Source organism: Anser brachyrhynchus (genome assembly GCF_964034855.1).
Source record: "Anser brachyrhynchus genome assembly, chromosome: 9".
In the NCBI taxonomy this organism is placed as follows: domain Eukaryota; kingdom Metazoa; phylum Chordata; class Aves; order Anseriformes; family Anatidae; genus Anser; species Anser brachyrhynchus.
In genome coordinates this window covers 13,845,736-13,867,880 of record NC_137703.1, presented here as the reverse complement: position 1 = coordinate 13,867,880, position 22,145 = coordinate 13,845,736, and the positions used below count along the sequence as shown (strand labels likewise).

Genomic DNA, 22,145 nt, shown 5'->3' with positions numbered 1-22,145 from the left:
TGCTTTTCTTAAATTTGTTACTTTTGAAATTGTTAAGTGCTTTTCCTTTGCTGCTGAATTGAGATGTTTTATTAGCCAGATTATCCCATTTCCTGCACCTACGACTTTCTGTTTTTTACCGTTAAATTTAGAAGCTGAATAGAAACCTCATATTTCAAAAAGTAATTATTCAAGTTTTCAAAACAAATTCAGTATATTTACTTTTGTTTGTCTCCCAAGTAAGTAGCAATGCATTATATTTTGTTTGGATTATTAGTTCATACATCACATTACAAGCCTGAAAGATATTTTACATGTATAATAACTACTGTGCAACTTTTTAATACACTAACTACTTGGAAGTGATTAGTGAAACTAGATTAAAAAAAAAAAAGAAAAAAGTATTTTAACCAGTTACTGAAATAATAATATAAAGATATAATATTGCTTCATATGGTTCATAGACAGACTAACTGAAGTCCAAAATTGACCTGTAATAGTTGAAGTGATTCATTTCAAACACCTCTGTTAAGACTTCTGTATCGTGCTGCACAACTCAAAGTTACCCTTGAGACAAGAACTTCATGCAACAAAGCCCTTTAATATTAAACTTATATTCAAGTCACTGGCACAAATGGTCAGCTTCATCAAGTGGTTCAAAGTGCCTGCAGCTTGTTGCGGCACTCAGCCCTCGCTTTATGACTTCATCCAGGCCCAATTATATAGTCTAAGAAAGCCAAATCCAAAGCTTTCCATTTACCGTTCTGAAATCCATTTTATATTATTAGATTCTCTTATTTCAAATGCCACATCAAATATGGTTCAGCGTCATTTTACTGCAGTGAAGCACAAGGCATATTTCATTATATTATCCAATAATTACATTGTTTGTCTGCCAGTTCACTCCCATGAACATGTCATTTTGAAAAACTCCACTGTGAGAGGCTCCTCTTATAGATACTGAAAGGAACAAACAAGACACAGAGCCCTGAAATGACATTGAGCCTTTTTGATGATGTTTGCAAGGCTGATATGTATCAGGACATATGGCAGCATTCGAAACACTACATGCTTCATATCAAGAGGCTACATTCTGGAGATTTGCTTCTGGCTACTAAAAGCCATGTTCAAATTTGACTATCGCTTCAATCCATTCAACTTAGTTATTAGACATACTTTCGTAACTGTGGAAATGTCCTCCTCACATAGAGAAAAGGTACTCCTCACATATCTTCTGTATCAGAATTACTAATAAATTAGAGCTATAAAACTTCTTTTCCAAATGCTGGAAACAATGTAATGTGTGCATCCATTTCTTTTTCATTGGGCACATTAAGAGCATGTAGAGGCCTACGCAAAGTCGTCTTCAGACGTGACTGAACTGTGTAAGACTGAGGACACATTGTGGTTGCTTCAAAACAATTCAGTCCTGTTACCCAGCTCTTTTTGGGACCATGTGATGTGGCGTGCATGCTGCCGTTAGCCTGGGATGCAGGAAGAGGTGTGCAGGAGCACATTCTGCGCTCCTGTACAAGGGCAGACACCTCTCCCCAGGTGTGCCTATGGACAACTGCTGAGTGACCTGCATGTTGAAATGCCATACTGAAATGAAGCCTTCTGGGGGGATAAATGATAATGGATTGGCAAAGGTTAGCACTAGCCTTGTCAGAAAAGCCTCCACAGAAGTCCTTTTTATCATCAACAGAAAGGGGTGAGCCAGAGTAACAGCCTCGATGCTGAGATGTGAGTTACACTCTGGAAGAAGGCAGCTCCTTCTCCGACAACTGTGCAAAGGGTTTAACCTCGGAAGGCTTACACCAGTGTCTGTATCTCTCATTTTTGAACATGGCCTTCACTGAAACATGCATACAATTATATACAATGTGAATAGCCCATGGAATTATTTATGTCCCTAAAGTTAGGGATGTATGTAAATATTGATTCTGGGTGTGAGGATGGTTATACATGCTGGGCCTTGTCTGCTTACATTACCCTTTGCGGACACTCACTCCCCTGTATTTCTACATCAATAACCTCCTGCAAGCCCTCGATTGCCGTAGGAGGCTGAGACCCCAACTTCTGCCTTGCAGCGAGGCAGGCACCTTCTGCAGCTGGGGGTGGCTCGCGCTTTGTGCCCAGGTGGTGACAAAGGCTACTCAAGTCTTTGGGGTGGGGAGATGTGCTTGCACGAGGTTTGCAGTAACAGACTCTCCATGGGACAGCATTCCTCCAGACTGAAGACTGGCATCTTTGCACAGCTTGAAACTGATTTTGAGAAAACAGTGATGAAAATGTGTGATTTCTACATGCAAAGTAGCACTGTCTTACTCACTCTTGTGTTTTTCACTTTGCTATTGATATAATAGCAGGGCTACCCATTTCTAGAGGGAACTGGTGGTCTCCTGGGTGACTGTTCTGCATAATGACAAGTTCATCCATGACATCTGGGACTGGGAATACTCAGCCCCAAATAGATCCACTCCCACATAACTGCTCTGAGGCACAGGCTCATTTCAGATGCATGAAAAAGGCAACTGAAATAAATGTATTATCTCACTTAGATCGCATACAGTCCCAAGAACCAGGACAGATTGTAGGTGTCACAAAACAATACATAGTAAATAAATCATATTTGTAATGCAATGCACTTCAGTTAGCTAAGCCTGAGGTGTTTAGGGGTACAGAAAGTGAGGGCCTGGATGTTTTCAGGACTACAGAGCTCAAATCTCTCAGTGGCATTTTTGGCAATGAAATCACACTTAAAGGTAGCGAGTGTCCCACCTGCATGCTCAGGAGTAGGCTGTACCACAAACGCACAGGAGCTACAGCAAACAGACCCTTACACACTCCTCACTGCTATTCAAAAGAACAGCAAAGAGCAAATGGTTTCCAGCCGTAACACCAACGTTTTTCTCAGCATCATGCACACAGTGGTAAATTTTCTTCCAGGTATAAGTGTGCAAATTCCGCACTCTGCACCAGAGCAGGCTGCTGCCTAGCCTGCACTCTCCATCTGTTTAGGTCACCCTCACTGGTGGCATACGGGCAGGACCTGCACAGGGATCTGCTTCATGCGAGACATGGAGACATGCTGTTTACTTCGGTTGCTATTTCCTTTGGATGTTTTCCTATAGGAAGCAGGAACTTCCAAGTATCCCGCTATCAAGTTATTATATAACTGCTCTTGCTTTATACACTGGAACATATTTCAGTGTATAAAGGTATAAAGTGCCTGTTTTGTGCCTAAGAACTATTGTCTACAAATTCATGCTGGACCGTGAGAATCTTATAAACAGGAAGAAGTGAGGCACTAGAAGACTAGTGTACTTATTTTCACAGATTGAAGCAAGCAAGCAAGCACAACGCTGAGGTGCCCCAGAGAAGAGGCATATATATGCCAAAATATATGCCTCTAAAAATATTGCCAATGCATTTTCGAAAAAATCCTTAATTGCCACTGGGTATTACTTATTACAGCCCTTAACACAAACGCTCTGTGGGGCTCTCTGTATTTTGTCATTTAAGCATCATGTAGCCAGTGCATACAATGTTGACTTGGACTTTTAAGGAAGGCTGAGGAAAGTCACCCAACTCAAATGTGCCCAAGTTTGCATTTAAGACACAGATGCACAGTATTTCCCAATGACTTCTACCAGTATTTCACCACCTAGGGAAACCATCACAAATAATAATGAGAGAACATCTCTTCTAAAGGTACCAACCTGGAAAGACACAGTGGGGAGAGTCTTAATAAGAAGGGCTCTCTGAGACAACTACACCAGCTCTCCAGAGAGCAGCTAAACACTAACAGAAGACCTTGGGTCTGGTTCTGTGCTGAGCTGACGCCAGACTACTGCCCGGCCTGTGTCATAGCTGGGCTACAGGAACATGTCCTGTGCAAGAAGACCACTCACCCCCCGCCCTCCTTTTTTTTTTTTAACCATCTAATTTTAACCGTCCCTGTTAATCCACATAGAACTATGTTTATTATGGTAAACTATGATGTGGTCTCCTACAGCTGAAGAAATGACTTTCCATTCCTCGCCATGTTTTCCTCTCAAGTCTATACACACAGCCTCATACCTGCACAGGACTGAACTGAGTTAGAAGCAAACTACAGAGACTGTCTAGAGCACAATGAAATCAGCTGCTACACTCAGCTGAAGAGCTTTCGTGGTACCTTTAAGTAATACACCTAACTATGTTATTTTAAAATGGACTTAAACTAGGCTGCCTTTCAGAAACAAAACATTTAAGTCCAAGTAAGACCAACCAGTAAAAAGGTAAGAGTAAAGACTAGCCAATACTCGTAAAAGTAACAGACGGTGAAAATTAGAGCGCGCTAAGGTTTGTAAAATTCCCCCTATGTTTTCTGGTATTAGCTGAACTTAGATTATTTACAAATCTCCATGTCTCAACACAAAAGCAAGAATATAAAAATTAAGAAAAAGCTAGTTGTAAAATAAAGCAATTTCCCTCCCTAGCAGAGAGTTCTTTCACGGTCAGTATTACGAAAGAGGTAAACCAGCCTTCTGTATCTGATGGGAAGCCTATTGTAGGAATTCTGACATGAGACACGAAAGTACAGTATCAAAGTTTTGTAACAGGGTAAACAGGACATACAGAATTAATGCCATTGGTAGGGAAATGTTTCCCTGGAAAAGCGGGAATGGCAACACTTGAAAGCTGGAAGAAGGGAGAGATGTCTCCGGGCCTGGATGGAAGAAGTTTCCGAGGCCTGCTTGTGGGCAGAGAGCAAGACAATGCCTTCTGCACTGCATTGCACAGCACGGCTGCTGTCATGCTCAGCACCCAGAGTGCTGGGATGCCTGCTCTTTTGGGGAACGTGCTGCTGTGATCAGGTGGCTGTCAGGTGTAATACACTCAGATCTTCACAAGTTTTATGTACGACACTGAAGAAGTGTATGACACAGAAGCTAAACAAGTCTATTTTAAGACTGAATTTATTTAAACTGACAAATAATGCTATTGCATGGTAGCACTTCTACCTCAAACAAGAGGACTGTCCCCTTTAGTCTTTGCTATTTTAGTAATTACAATGGAACGCCTCCCTAAATAGAAGCGAAAGTCTATTCCTGACACTGCCTCTCCAATATTTGGGCTTTCTTTCTAAAACCAAAGGCTAAGGGAAGGAACACTGGCAGAAGAGGAGTGCAAATGCACTCCTCCAGCACTGCCTTAGGCAGCAAGCGCCTAGGAGCAGCCGGGGCAGACCGGCTGGGCAGCAGCAGTAGTGGGCTGCTCACCCCAAGCCAGCACCAAGGGCGGCCGAGGTCATACTCGGTGACCAGCATCAGCCACTACATCCACTAATATCCACTAACAAACCTCTCAGAGGGACACCTCTTCTGGACCTTCTGAATTTACCAACTTGGGCCGCAGTGCAACCCAAATTACTGCTGGGAACAGGCTGCTTGCCTCAACTGGGAAGTAGCAGTATACTTTACTAGCATGAACATTAATCCACTTGTTACAATCAGTACAGATCCACTAGAGCTTTACAAGCGGAGTTTGACTAGTCTTCAGCTTTGTTCTCTTACATTGTCCTTTGCTACCTATCCCCTCCCTTTAGTACTTGAACACGAGGAGAGCAAAGTGGCCCTGGTTCTTGCTTTTGGCCAATAATAATCATTTGAAGACCTTTACTCCACCCTATAAAAAGAACCATCAGCCCATAAATACCTGCTTTTCTTTCCTATTATACTAAGCTTACCAAACTACCTCCAAGAACATTATTGTACTTCAGAAATTAGATCAAAAATAAATACCATGATCACACTCCTAATGATAATAACTTAATGCAATGTGTATCACTTACAAGTATTAGAGTGATCAAAACAAGGTGATGGGCTAATAAAACAAGTATTTTCATAAAAGAGAATTTATACTTTCAGTATGACTGTATCTTATTTAATTCAATTATTAGGCATACATCATTGATAGCTGCTGACTTATAATTGATAGTTGCTGACTTCCTAGCTTTAAAAATCAATTGACATCAAAAGGAACAACCTAGCAGTCAGACACATGCCTTCCCCCCTCTGCCAACACCCACTAAGGGCCATTGCTGGTCAAAAGCTGTAACAAACGTTCTTAAGGGCATGCATTTTGGCTATCACCTTATACCACAATGACAACAGTTATATTTGAGTCCCGTGTTTCTCTTGGGGAGGCAAGGAGCCACAGAACTTTCATTAATAATGGAGAAGTTTCTTCTTTTGCTGCCTCCTCCCTCCCCCCCGGCAGCCCTCCCGAGCTCCCCGGGCTGACCAGCTCTTCTTTGAGGCCCCATGGGTGCTTCTCTTGGGGCCACACTGCAGAGGATGCAGAGGTGTCTTGCTGCTGCCCCGACATGAGTGGAGAAGGAAAAAATGGCTTTATGCATGTGATCACAGTTACACTTCCCAGTTGATCTACTTTGTCCCCAGGTACAACCAGCACCACTGGCTAGGAAGCAAGCTTTTCTCATTTCTCTTGGTGAACTGGGTCCCTGTGCACGCAGGGGACAAGGGCAGCAGCCCCAAGCCCCGCCGGCTCTGAGTGCCCGCACCAGCTCTCTCCTGGCCTCGTGATGCTGCACCGCATCCCACCACCAGGCAGGGCAGACCCCAGTGAGGCTCAAGCCTCCTCCTTGCTCCCAGGCATTACATCTGAGGATCCCAAGCACTTCTCAGCTCATCCGAGAGAGCAGACATCAGCTTGGGTTTTGCTCATCAGCTGCAGCTAGAACCAGGCACTCAAACCAAAGGACAGATTCTGGGGATTATTTGTTATTAAAAATATATATATATTATTCTTTTCAAAATATGTTTTCCTATATGTGAAATGTTTTGGCTCAGTTATAGATTGAAACAGTAGCTCTCCCCTCCCTCCCTCTTCCCCCACTTGGCTCAAGTCTCAACTGTGACTCAATATGTGATTTTGATTTATTAAGACTAATTTCCCACAATGAGCAAAACAAAACACATACAATGGCCCATCTGGGCAAATAATTTCTGAAAATGCTTGCAAGACAAATAGTACTGCATACTCTGAGACACAACACATGAATAATAAACGGGCATTTTAGCATTATATATTTTCTAGCATATAATAAGATATGCTGGATTTACACAGAGATTCAGATTTATTTTAAAACATTTCTTATTTTAAAATGTTTCATTTTGGTTTACTTGAGCCAGTATTTTACATGATTTCTGTCTCTATTGAAGTCTCAATGCTGTTTCTAATACTAAAAAGTCTTTTCTTGATCCTAATTAAAACTATTTAATAATATTTCAAGTCCCTGTATTAAACAGAAACAAACTACCCACAGACCAGAGGCCAGCAGGTACACTGATTTCAGCTGGGGGTGACGTACACCTCAGTTAGCAATAAATGACAATGTTAACATACTCTCCCTGTGAAACAGCGCTCCAGTGATGTGCTTTCTGTAGGCCTGGACGAGAGCAAGCCCCTCCATTCTGAATCACAGACAAACATCTGATTTTGACAGTGGTTTTAAAGTCCGAGCAGAACCAAGGTTAGAGCTCCCAAACTCCTTCTCCCTTTAACACCTAAGGGCATACGATAAAGCAAAGCCACACTCACGCCACCAAGGGACTGGAGCTGCCAGGCTGTGAGCTCGGAGTTCCCACACCCCAGGTGCAAAGCCTGATGACCCAATTATTATTACTGGCTGCTCTATCTGCCTCTCAAGGTTCCCAGACAAAGAGGACCTGAGTACCTTTTTGTAACCCCATGGCCACGTCTGTGTGTTTCCGGGAGGAGCACAGCTGAGCTGCCTGCAGCTACCAGCTTGCCCTTGCTCCCTGCATGCCCACTCCACGAGGACGCTCCCCCAACACCTCACCTGGGTTGCCAAAGAGTCAGAAATGAGCAAAGGCACAAATTTATGGTCTCAAAGCAATAGCAGTTTGCAGAAATCTAAAACCAGCATAGAATTTTGAGACGTCAGATGCCCCAGTGCACTACTTGAATATATTTCTTCTGAATTTTACTCCTTCTGATGGCAGCCCTGACAGATAAATGCTCCCAAGCAATCAGCAACTTCATCCTGCTTAATTGCCTGAGATCTACAGCTTTTACTGCAAGAAACATTTCTTAGTGAAGCATCCCCAGTACCACGTACTCTGCTACATGCTACTATATCCCAATGCACTGCTCTGTGATACACTGCTTTGCAAAGATGGCTCTTATTGATTTTGATTTTTCTTGGTAACAAAAGAATCCCCCAACAGTCAGCCAATGCTTTGTCTCAACTGTGATTGACAAGTCTATGTAAAAATGTTACAAAAGGGAAAAGCTCTGAACTTCCAGATGACTTGCTAAGAACTATGTATGACAGAAATCTGCCAGTTCTTTAAAGAAACAAGAGAATACTAAATTGCTACGTGATTTTTGTTTACTTTTCCCAGGCTGACAGCATTTATGTATCTTTCCTTGCTTTAATCAGAGACATGATGAAATCTGGTATCTCCAATATTTTTGTACAGCGTATGTTACATATGTACATATATATTTCCTAAGAGATGGAAAACCATACGGAAGGCAGAGAGAAGGATTATACTCGGTCTTTGAGTAAGCTGGGTATTTTCAAGCATTGGCATGAGTTGTTTCATTGCATATGGATTATGAAAAAGATCATAACTTATCTCAGAGCTGGGCATTCAGCACCTGTATCTGGAAGCAGAGAGATGTCTGATCCTTAGCAGGGAAGAAGAAAAACAGCCCATGAATCTAATAAGCACGAACATTTTGGAAAAAAAAAAAAAGGATGAGAAACAACTCTGTATAACTGATGAAATAATTTAAGTTGATAGTTTATCTCAAGATAAGGGTGAACAATTTTTATATGGCAGAGTGGGAAATAAAAAAATAAACAGTCCATTTGTTCTTTCCTGGCATTATAAGACTTTACACCTAATTGTTTGGAGTTCCAATAATTCTATCTTTATTTTCCTGAAGTATGTGCCTTTTTTTGCTGCTATTTACTAATCAAGCAATGACTATTGTATTAATGCAGTTATCACTTCTTCTGCTGTTTGCATTTGGAAATGAAGGATGTAAGGTCTGTTACTGCCTTTATAGGGACTTGAATTCACGAAGGACCAACACAGCTGCAGAGGTGTTTGCCTCAAAGAAGATCTCACACGTAAACCGCGGACAAGCAGAGGCATAACTGATCTTTGAGACTTCTATCACCCAGACCACACAAAACCTGCACTGAACAATCAATGGTCTCTGTTGTGCCAAGGACTGTTTTCACCCAGCTGAGTAGTGATGTGGGTCCTACGTTACTTGTAAAATGTAATATCAGGCTTGGGGTCAGCTGGGTGGCATCTCCAACAGGCCGTGATGGCATGCCTCTGGCACATCACAGCCTTACCCCTCCCGTATTTCTGTACGGGGTATCCATCGCAGAAATACCTGCAGCAATAAATCATGAAACGTGTGCACAGATTAGTATTGCACTGTACACCCTGCACATCTAGGACTGGCCCCATCTTTCAGTGTGTCTTTTTCTACCAATCTGTGCATCTGCATTAACTACTATGTTCCAAATCACACACAGGCTGCTTGGTTAGCCAACAAAGAAAGGATGAATCTCTCTAGGATTTTCAGATGTCTTGCTTTCTACTTTCAGAAGTAATACGGAACATCTGAAATCCTAAACAAACGTCCAAAGCCTCCAAATGCTTTGGACGGAAAAAGAGGACCTGTTTTGGAAATTCCAACATAGGGCATTTCTAGAAAAGCTGTTTTATTTGGGAAGAAACACGTGTCTTTGAAGGTTTTGCTATGTGCATAGGGGGCAAGCAGTAATATTTTCAGCCTATTTGGGCTGTTTAAATCCCAAGTACTAGAAGCAATATAGCAGCAGTCTAAAATGTCTACCTTCTATGTTTTCATTGGATGAAATGAAGAACAGACTATTCTGAGTCTTAGTCCAAGTCAGCTACAAGTTTGGATAAAAATCAAACCAATGTGTCTCCACTTAAATCTCATATAAAAAGTCTATAATGTAATAAATTTTATAGATGTCTGAAAAAATATATACACATTTAAATTAAGTAGTAGTTAAATGATTTATAGGATTATTCTCTATTGTCTAACCCAATTAAATTCACATTCAAGATTAAATTATGGCTAGCTCATATTATTGATAAGAAACATCTCAGTGTTGTTTGGAACTTTGCTATGATGGCATCCTTTGTATACAAATCTAAAAGGAATTCATGATATATGTGTTTCTAAGTTCAGCTGGCAGATTCATGTGACTTCAGTGGGGGGAAAAAAAAAAGAATATATGGGTCCAGATTCAGAAAGATTTGATTTGGCATCACTTTCAGTTTAAACTCTAGGATACTGCACTGAATTACAGCCATGCCCTAAGCATCCATCTCTGACTGACAATACCAAAACACACTGTATTCTAAAAATCTGTTAAGATTAGATTTAGGCTGACAAAAGACAAATAAATAAATCTTGCACAATACTTATGTTATAATCCTTTGAGAGTGTCCATGCAACTTTGCTAGTTAAGTTATAGTCAAAGCTTTTTCCCCTTTCCCTAACATGCTCTTTGCTTTCGATGTAATTGATCCTTTGGGATTTTTAACCTTAGCCTCCAAAACTCTTGTTCTTGAACTGTGAAAAGCATTATGCTGAAGGAAAACACTAAAACGTATTTAGGTGTGATTATGTGGCAAGAAGTAGTACTCCAAAAAGGAACAATGTGGGATTTCATGTTTATTATCAGTTGTAGCTCACATCTGCTCTACTCACCAAAAAAAAAGTAAAAAAAGGGGGGGTGAGGAAAAGATATTATTTTAACTTCTAGTTCTTTAAAATCAACCTAGGACTTCACTTAATCTTTTTTTGCATTACTATAAGTAAAAATTACTGTAAATTGTAACTCAGTAATTCTATTGATATGTGAGTCAGCAGCCACAATAAACCCTTCAAAAACCTTATCTGACGGGGTGCAAATAACAGTAATTGTTGAGTAATATTCACTGAAATTCACCTTTCTTATGGCTTTGCAAAAAGGTTATGAAATAGCCTGCTATTTGCATAATCATTTTGTTTTAAAAAATACTATGTGGTGAGGATTTAAGACCCACATGAAAAAAATGAGAAACTACTGTAATCTCCAACGAATTGGCACTTCAGCCTAAATGAAAGTCAGAAACGGGGGAAGACAAGCATAGGGATTATTTGTAACACACTAGAGTTGGGATGCAACAATATGAACAGTAATACATCGTTGAGTTTTGTCCATGTCCCTGGGATTTAGGACCAATGAAGATATTAATCTCTTTATATTTGTGGATAAAGTCATAATTAGGAGCTAACAGAGGAATGCCAGCTGTACACCAAAGACTCTCACTTTTGGATTTAAATGAATCAATACTTTGCCACTGGGGGAAGGTGACTGCAGCAGGCTTGGTGACGGGGAAGGGCTGGGGTCCAACCGTGGAAGACACAATGTGGAAGAAGGACTATCACAGACAGCAGTACTTAGACTTGCTCCAGAAAAGCTTTGGAATTGCTGAGCTAAGGCACGTCTTTTAGAAAAATGAATCCTGTTGATCTGAACATAGCTGTAGTGGACAGTACTCCCCGACCTAGCAAATCGATCCAGCAGATGATTAACCCGACAGTCCAAAATGCACACTGCTGCAAAAGAGACAATCTGAGACAGACAGAGAGCCAGCAGGTCCAGGCTCTCTGACAGATGGATGCAGCAAGCCTAGAGCTTATTTTGTTAAGACAGAAATTGTATTTTTCTTTTTAACTCTCAGCACATCTTTCTCTTATCCAAGAATATTCTTTCTTCTGTGTAGTTCAGCAATATTAGTTAAGTAGCAGAACATTAGTGAGGCCTACACATATTAAATCAGTTCTGATGGACAGTCTGTGCAATGCTTTGTTCCCTGCTCTCCAGGCTTCCTGCCTCTCTAGGACTGGTTCTGCATATGAAATATGCAACCATTGCTTAAAGTGGCTTAAATTTCAGTGCTTAAATTTCAAATATTTATGGAGATACAAAGACAATGTGTTATTTTATCACTGTTTAAATTCCACCACACCTAATGCATCCAAATTTTAAAAAGAGAGAGAGAGAGAGAAGAAGAATTTGATGAAAAAAATCAATTTCCCCTTAAAATGAGTAATGGGATTCTGTATCTCTCTTCGTCTACACAGTCTACACACACTATTGATGACACTTTAAAATCCTGATTTAATCGGCTTTTCAGTGTCAGTTTTTATTTGTATATTAATATCCCAACTGAAATGAAAACTCAAGAAGCAGAAAACAGCTACACATGTTCGATGTTGTATGTGAAAGCCTTAGATATTTAGCAACTTCTTTGATGCTTTGATCTCTGAAGAAATCTTACTAAAATTATGATCAAAAGAATTTATATTATTCCAAGTACTTAAAACGAACGATCTTAGGGCAATAATCAGTATTCTGTTTAATCCTTCACCCTTGGAATCCATTATTGCTAAGCACCTCAATCTGACAGGAGTTACATTTACTTAGGGATGATATTCTCCTAAAACAGAATTAGAAGTAACACAACCCTTCCAACCCTTCCAACTTATATGAAGAGCTAGGAAGAATTGGATTTTGTTCTTCTAACTAAAAAGCGGTCTTTGAAGATGTTTTTCAAATGTACATAACTTAAGAAAATTGGTATGCAGCTCATTATAAGAGTTATTTTTTTTTCCTACAAAGAAATAGAATTTCCAATACACAGCTACTTTTAATTTAATCTATTGCTATTTCCTATTGTCAGTGTTTATAGAGGACGATTACACAGATGGATATATCTAATACTTATAAAGTAAATTAACACTCTATTTGATAACATACAAAGGCAGATAAATAATAAATTATCCTTTTCATCAATCTGACCACATAATGTCTATTTCACTGCAATACCAATTACTGCATCACACTGGTTGCTATAATCCCCCATGGCAAGTTAAATCAAACAGCGTGATACAAAAATCCTTAAGCTGCAGCCTACAGAACATAAGATCCAAGCCAGATTTAACAAAAACGCTAATTGCTAGTTAGATTATGGATTTATCACCAGTTGTTGACGAGAGGTAAGGGAGGGCTGTACTTTTGCAGGAGCAAATAAGAGATCAAACCATGACTCCCTGTCACAGACTCAGTCTTAAATTCCTGCATCCTGACTAAGCAATTCATTTTCCCATTTTACCTGTGCAGATTATTTTTCTTCTTGTTCATCCCACCCACAAAGGTGGACTTTAATCTTCCAGTTGTTTTCTACAAACAGTTTATATCCCCATGCTCCGTCACTCTTTAATGGTGAAGGATTATGAGCAGACTAATGTGCAAACACATCTGACTGTGAACACTCTGTTGTAAGCATTCTTCCAAGTTGACAAGAAAACATGCCTACATTAAATGAAAATCCATCTCTGTTAAATCTGTTAGCTCCAGCTCACTTGGACTAGCACTACCGTAGGAACTCACTAAGAGGTGTGCTGAAGCAGTAAGAGCACAGAATCATGCAGTTAGCTTTGAAAGGCTGCAGATCTACTACTAGGACTGCAAGTGCATCTGGGAGAACACAAACAGTTGATAGAAGCAGAGAGATTAATCTTGCATCTGACAAACTCATTGGTAGGTATCTGTCCTTTGGGGCTGAAGGGCCTGAGAACAAGGCTCAAGGAAACGTTTTCAAAGGGGCACAGTTGATTCATCCTGGAGCGCCTTCTGTCCTGACTTCAGCATTCTGTGCAGTTCAGTTACCACATGGTTATAGACCCGTTTTGTCTTTTCATCTGTTTGTATCTACACCACTGATGACCAGGAACCTGCACAAACAGCACGATACTCCTCCAACACAGGGATACCGTGGGACTCCAAAATGCCCTCACACAGCTTGACTCTAGGCACAAGCTTGATGTGAACGGTGGGGCTCTATGTCCCTGGGACACAAGACCACAGGACAGTTAATGAACCACTACGGGACAACATACAGGAATCAGAGCAACTTCCAGAAAAATAATTTTGTCTCATTAGAGTTAATAATCCAGCTGACACAGCAAAATCTCCAGATGTTTTTAGTAGCAGGCCCACCCCATGACCCTTTCAAGGCTCTGATTCTCGGGATGCATAACATGAGAAGCAGTACCACCTCGTGTTTCTAGCTTCAGCTCTGCCATCAGACCCAGTGATAAAATGCTGGTATCTCTAAAAGTTACTTACTTGATTAAAGTGCTGAAGTTTATCAATTAAATTACTGATGAGGGGGTCTAGTCCTCTGACTTTCAGTTCTGGATTATTAATTTGTGCCTTCAGTCCACTGGAAACAACTCTGCTGGTGTAACTGAAAAAAAAGAAGAAAACATCAGTGACTGGAACCACATCCATCAGAATCAAAAATCACATTGAAGGGAACATACAAAAGTAAATATTCTGTAAATGATAATAGAAATTTGTAATAATTATTTATGGTTTTAAATACACCAAACGAGAATAAAATCAGTTTCTTGTAGTATCATCACTTCAGACTTTTCAATTCACAAACAAACATCAATTTTATAAACCACAGAGGTTCCTTTCATTCGTATTTTAACATTTGAACCTTTATAACCACCATTCTCAAGTTCATTCATGAAACAATGAGTACTGATAGCTTCCAAAAAATCTTTCTTCCGTAATCACAGAAACCCAGGGGACTTAAGAAATAAACTAAGTATCATGACATTGAAGTAAACTCCAATAAAATGGCAGCCTGATTTGGAAGAAATTCTTAATGAAAGACTGAGATTGGACTTTTCTTGCTATACAGTTTATAATCAAACTCTCTGGACACACTGTAAAGCAGCATCTGTTATTATACCAGTGGCCTTCACCATGCCTTATCCATATTATCAACCTCCTCATAAAGTATCCATGTGCAGGAATTCTCTCTAGCCAAGTCTTGCTTCATTTGAGGAGCAGCAGCTGTTCTCACAACATAACGACCTCTCTGTTATCAGCAGTCTTCTCTCACTGAGTGCTGACTGTTAGTTACTGTCAGTATCCAATACACTGTAGCGTAAAAACCAAATTGGTCTGGGCTTCCATCCATGTACTCTGATGGGTAAAATTCCAGGGCTATCCAAGCTTGGCCTCTACTTCTGAGAATGTCTTTAACACACTTGAGGAGGTGATGTCATCTCCACGTGTACACTGAACCCAGTGCTTCCTGGAAGCTTCTACATATTGACTAGAGAGTCAATCTGTTCAAGTATGACTTAAATTCAAGCCATCCACAGTTCACTAAAAATCCAAGAGAGATACGGAGCAACTTTTTTTTTTTTTTTTTTTTTGGTAAGTCAAGTTTTTGAGGGCTCTGTGTAACCACCATCATTAGTTTGGCACTCATTTGTCACAAGGCAGATCACAGATGTTTGCACGACCAGTAAGGAACTGGAGAAGAACCTGTTCTCAAACCCAGCTGTCTTAGACTGTCACACGTGCCTGGGAGGAGCCCGTTAACCTAACCCTTTACCTTTAGCCCTTTACCTAACTCAGGTAGGAATCAGCTGCACTCCTTTAGACAAATGCCAAGAGAAACATCCTGCTAAATCTATCACTTCAATCGTATCTACAGATCTTCAATAGCCCAGGTGTTCTATCAGTTAATTCTTCATTAAGACCAATTTGTGCTGAAGCTGAGGACAGCACTTCCAAGATGAAAAAGTGTCCAAATTCTTTCTTTTTTCTCTGGCAGAGAGAGAGCTAGATCTCCAAATGTATTTTTGTTTCATCCTAATTTCACCTAGGATGAACAACAAATGTAATGCAAACGGCTGGCAAAGCATATTGCAGTACACTGCTGTTGAAGGTGTTGTTTAAAAAGAGAAAGAACTGAGCCAGGTCCACCTTTTCAGTAAACTGAATAAAGCTCACTCCTCTCAGGAAAAAAAACAAAAGGTTTTAACAAAGAACTGCAAAACAAACAAATAAGCAAAAAAAAAAATATGTATTTTTCACTAATAGCTGGACAGTAATGAGAAAAGGACAAACATTAAGGAAAATGTATTTCAGTAAGTTATAGGTTTATGTTCATGGAGCCTTTTAAAGGTAATGTTCTAAGTTTTCTTGATGTGTAACTCAAAAATGTAAAATAATCCAGAAGTGTAAAATTTCACAATGCAATGGTATGTGCAAAATGATGGCCAGATTCTGATCTTATAAGCAGACTCAGGCAGCGGGACCAATGTCCAAAGGAACAACCCAGCTAAGGCAAGAGTGGTACGGACTATATCAACCCCCTTAAGGGTTCATTTGGACAACAGAGGAAATGGCTCCACCTTAATACACCTTTAGCTTTACCTTTACTCACAGATCAGAGTACAGGCTGAATACTCATTGTTGTTAATTAGGTGACAATACATGCTTACCACTGCAAGTGTACAGGAACAAGTGAAACAGCTTTTTGAGATCATCCCATTGCAGTACAGAAGAAATTCAGATTAATGAGTCAGCTCATGGTCCCCACCAGTCTGTTCAGTGATTCTCTGAGCACATTGCTGTGCCTAATCAGAAGTTCAGCAACAGGAGCAAAAAGCAAGGGTTTACCTTTTCATACTCTTGACTGGTCTCCATTCAAACCCTGGTTAAAGATATAAGAAGTTCTCTAGAAGCTTTAGTAATCACATTTCTGAATATAGAACTCAGAAATGCTTTTCCTCTGTTGCTGTTGTTGTTGTTTTATTGTTGTTGTATTTTATTGTTGTATTTTTGTTGTATTGTTGTATTTTATTGTTGTTGTATTATTGCTATTATTATTATTATTGTTTGTATTGTTTCTTTGGCAAATCATACTCTTTTTTCCCACCTTGTGAATCACAAGACTCCATAAAATGCCTCTAAGTGGTATTACAAACCTACAGCACGGCATGGAGCCTGCATAAACATGAATGATTCAGAGCCAGCAGCAGCATTAATGCCAGAGTCCTCCAAGGGACCCAGAATGTGGAAAGTCAGTCTCAGTCAACCCACTTACATTGCTGTTGCTAAATACATACCCTCTTTTACACACATTTTATCAAGAAAATGGAACCATTTTCTATGAATGAGTCTACAGTCCACCAAGACAAAGGGGATACTCATATGCTTGAAGTTCCATCTGTGCTTAAGGACTTCGCCTTTAAAGCTCTAGAGATATGCATAAATTACGCACAGATAATTCCACTGTCCAAATTGCTTGCAATTAGATTTATGACGTTGATTATCAAAATTTCAGATGTCAGAGAAAGCATGCATGAATTATGTGAATTGTGCATCATTTCCCCGTATCCTCAGTCTAGCAGAGCTTCAGTATGGCAGCCACTGAACATCCAGCTGCTAACACAAGGCTCCAGGACGTCAGAGCTGGCCTGGCGGTGGTCTGCAATGTGACCTGCATGGCTGGCGATGCCCAGAAAACCAACTGCAGACCTTTGGCAAAGGGACGTAAATGTAACCTCTTCAACAAATGATGTGAAGGGAGGCAGAAGACCTACTTGCAGTGCACAGCAAAACCAACTCTTGAGTTTCCTTCTAGTAACCCACAGCCTCTGCTAGCCTTGTGTGTTCTTACTTCTGAGCAATCACTTCTGTAACAAAACCAACCTCAGAAAGACTCAGATGAACTGAAAAATGGTGAGATTCAGAGGAGATGGGCTACAATTCTTTAGAAGGGACAGGGCACAGAACTGAAGAAGAATCACCCAGCCGGTGAGAATGGAAATTCCTCCAGTCTATTACGGCCAGGAACCAAGACTGCACTAGGAAAAGACACTGTTCATACCCATCTGACCCGAACTACTACCTTGCAAGCAGTGACTCTTCCTACCAGCGCTGCAGCACGCCAAAATAGTTTGGAATAAACACTATACATTTCCCGAAAGATAATCTGATTATTTCACTTCTTTGCACTATCTAAAGCATTTTTTTTGTTGACATCAGATCCTGAATTACTGGAAATGTACATTAAGTAGGAGCAGGAATTGGCTTGCTTTATTTAATAACCTGCAATTTAACTGAAATATTGTAGTACAGAATTGTTAACTCTGGTTACTGCTCTAGTACTTTATTCATACTAGACCCAGAAATGTCAGTAGAAACAGTCAGGGATGATATAAAAATATTGTCCCTGCAACAATCCTGAAAGTAGCCATTACGTTAGAGCCCAAGGACAGCACGTACAGGTAGAATTCTCTTCCATACCCTTAAGATTCATGCCAATGTTATACCACTAATCATTTGGGCAAAGCTATGATGTTTCAAAAAGCAAATAAACACACTCCTCAAACCTCACTTTACAGCATTTCAGAAGAACAGTTTCAATAATTTTATATCAGCTAATATAGCTGCTTGCAGGTTTACAAAAGGGTGAAAAGTGAAATGCTACGTACACGTGGGATTGTATTTCAACTGAAGATACACATTTTTATTTTCTAAATAAATATAAATTAAGAAACTTGGGTCTAAACATTTTTTTTAAATAAAACCAGATGCTGTTCTGAAACGTTGTGTTCTTTTTAATTTCTAATAAGAAAAGGGATTAAGGTACAGGATTCTCTCAAAGACAAATAGGCCTTTTTAAATAGTTCAATACTTTAAAAACAACATCCAAAATGGAAAGGACTTCCAGTTCCAGGCAAACCACTGCAGGAGCTGCATTAGGGATAGATCTAACTAGCAGCTGTATTTAGCCACAAAAGCCCAAGGAACAGGGTGCTGTTTTCATACCGCTTCCTCCCCTGCTCCCTACAGTACACAACACCAGTCTGGATAAAAGTGTCTGATAAAGCTCTTATCAGAGCTTTTCCAAATATTATTGATCAACCTCCAGCTGGGAGACTGCTTCCATTACTCCACTTTCCTTGGGGTGTTATTACCCTCCGTTGTGCCACTAGGCACCCCGGTGCTTTGATGCGGTGGCTAATGGCCTGTCCTTTTCCGGAATGAAGTCAGCTCCAGCGTATGTACTCACCCCAGGGATTAGAGAGCAAGGCACCACACCAAACATCATGTGCTCTGCACCAGGCACTGAAAATTTCTGAATAATCTATACTGGAAATTCAGGATGCCCTGATCTTCATCTGAGTGTAATTCTGCTAATTTTAGCTCTCTTTCCTCTGTGTATTTGGCCCAACATAGCTGCTTGAGAGTCGTGATTCTTATTTAATTGTGGGAGAAACTGAACATCTAACATCACAAGGCAAACCTGAAAATCTTGGCCTCACACTCTGTTCAGAAGAATCCATGAATTTCTGTGAACACGTCTACAGGAAAGAAATTGCTCTTGATGAAATAGTTTGTCCTACAGAGTTTCCATACATATAAAATAAGAATAAAATACATTGGCTACAAAATGAATGATACATTTGCTGAGCTTTTTCTCACTTGTTGACCACATTTTTTGGATATAATTATGCACTACATATCACCAAGGAAAAAATGTTGGAACAAGTATTTTTCAAAATCTAGCATACATTTTTTCACCAGTTTTGTTAGTACTACTTGAATAATTCTGCTGTGATCACCAAGGCTGAAATGGCAACACAACACCTTTCTGAGACATACTGGTAAGCTCAAACAAGTAGTGACTGAGAGTACTGGTCTGAAACTCACATTATGCCATTTATTTCTTTGGAGTTATAAAAATGTGACTGTCCTATTTTCTATACAAAAGTATAATCTATTCTGTACCCCCCTGAAACCTTCTCCACCCAGTAGAAAATCACATTAAAAACCTTCAGACTGTTCCACCTATTAAAAATGTATTTTTTCAGCCTTCTAAAAAATCAACAGCTGTCCAGCAGCCTGCTAAAGCGAGCGAAGTCTGAAGAAAGCAAGCCACTGATTTTATAATCAACAAAATCATAAAACCATTGAAACAAAGCTAGACTTTACAACAATCATTTCACATCCAGCTCTGCTTTTTTTCATCTTTGTGCATAAATTCTTAAACAGGAAAGTATTCTCGAGATATATGTTGCCTGTAAAACCACCCAGAAGTAGCTAGCACTACGCGAATAATAACTATAATGAATTTAAATTATGTCTTTTCAGGCCCATATGTCTGAGAGTCAGTCATTCACTGCAGGCTCTTATTTGCTAAAAAAATTCTGAAGTAGCCTGTTTATTTCTGCAACATACTCAACACACTGTCAGAGCAGACACCACCCACCACCACTAAATGACTCAGAGGTTAAAGGGTTAGAGGGGGAGAAGGGAGGAAAGAGCTCTGAATGTGTCATTTAGTAGAAGCAATGAGAAATATGGATAAGCTATTTAACTGGCCTTGAGATCCACTGAACAATTAATTCAGTTACATTAGGCATGGTTCACCAGATGGTGTGTTTTGTCTTATATTTATTCATAATTTGACCCTTGGGCTGGAATGGTTTGCCTGAAATTCAATTATGTGAATCCACTGCATATCTACACCAGGCTGTTGTGTCTCCAAGTTTGTAATTTTTGAGCCTTTCTCGTGTGCATGTGACATTCTGACCTACAGGGCTCTGCAAGGAACGATTTTCTCCCAAGTCAAAGCAAGCAGAAATGACCAGTAAAAGCAGTGACAAAAAACTTACATGGTTGAAGAACGAGTTTGAAATGAGGCATTGAGATTATCAGCTCCGATCCAATTAGCTCTTCCGTCCATACTTCTTCACAAAAGTGAAAGACATGCGGAACATACACCTTTATATTTTTAGACCCCTTGCCTGGTCATTGGAGTTATACGTGACTCAACAATTAGTTTCAAGGAAGCAAAGAAAATGCCATTTTCCTGTCATTTTCTTGATGCTTAAACCCAGTTCTCCAAGAGGAAGCGCCAGCCAGCAGTGTTCTTCTTTGAGCCAGCTGTCCCACGTGCTGAGACTGCTGGTGGTGAGTCCCCGGCCAACTCTTTCCATCCTCGTCATTAAAAGTGACCAACAGGCAGATAGGTAGTGGTTCGCCTCTGAGCAGCTCACCAAGTGGCACTCCTTGGAAAAATGCCTTTATCGTACTTGTCATTTCCGTCAGTTTAGAAAACCTGGATTATGGTCATTGAACACCTTGGCTGAGAGGTCTCAAAGAAAGGAATAGTCAATCCTTGACACTGTTCTCTAAGAACTACATCATCTTGCTCTAAGTAGTCACAAGAAATTAAACACTTTATTTAGAAAGAAATACACCTTAATAAATTTACTGTCAGATAATCAGCAGCCATGAGGGGCAAAAAAAAAAGTTTGCAGTATTTTTTTTTTGTCGTATAGTTCAGCTCATTTCTACCTAACCATCTTAAATATTCAGTGTGCAAGCACTTTATAGAATTAAATCTTGCAAGATTTCATGACTATAATGATCATTCAGTTAGCGTGATCCATTAGGTCCTCCTGCAACCAGCACCATTAAATTGATATACTCCTTGTTTATAAAAATGGTTTCAGTCAGGCCTCTGCTCATTGCAGAGCTACAGGAAGAGGAGCTCGATTCCACTGAGCAGCTGACAAAGGCCTTCTCTAACAATTAACGTCCTGAGAACACCACTGTGTAAGGGGCCATTTTGGGAACTCTTTCACAGCTCCAGATTCTTCCAAGCCTTTGCATGCAGGACTGGAGGTTTCTGGATGACTGTTGGAAGTCACATCTGTCAACTTGCTGGCTAACCTGAAAATTAGTGGGGCTTGTTTGCTTAGTTTTAAGGGAAAAAAATGTAATTTATGCCAGTGTACAGCCGGAGGAATTCTACCGATGTCAGTGGAGTTATACTAGTGTAAAATGTGGATACATCACATGAGAATTAGACCCTTTGTGCACAAAGAAAATGTTTCTTGTGTTCTTAATGATCAACTGAACACAACTGGAAAAATATTTTCCAAGAAAAAGATCTATCTGTTTAAAAATACCTACATAAAGAGTTCATTTTGAAATGATTAAGTAACTGCCAACAGACTACAAGAAAGCTCAAATCTAGCACATAATGAGCTTAGCTGCCCTGAAGATTTTGTGAAGCAGAACTGACACGATGTGAATATCCTCTCTGCCAGAACTATTCTAATGGGCTTCAGTGGAAGTTGCATAAATAATCTTGTTTATTAGTAATTATGGGAAATGATGAGAC

At 40.0% G+C, this 22,145-nt stretch overlaps 1 protein-coding gene across 10 annotated transcripts in view; it reads right to left on the bottom strand.

Moving 5' to 3' along the window:
* The window catches only part of LOC308199938 (glypican-5-like), a 433,019-nt gene that overhangs the window by 137,814 nt on the left and 273,060 nt on the right, over positions 1-22,145 (bottom strand). For 8 of the 10 annotated variants that reach the window (XR_013955102.1, XR_013955103.1, XM_080604873.1 and 5 more), the window contains one exon: positions 14,258-14,378. Coding sequence is in view for 8 of the 10 variants with exons in the window: in XM_080604873.1 (XP_080460999.1) it covers positions 14,258-14,378 (121 nt within the window). In the remaining 2 variants the exon portion in view is untranslated. Of the gene's footprint in view, positions 1-6,885; positions 13,978-14,257; positions 14,379-22,145 lie in introns of those variants that run through there. The other 2 variants (XM_080604876.1, XM_080604867.1) reach the window with 2 other exon arrangements.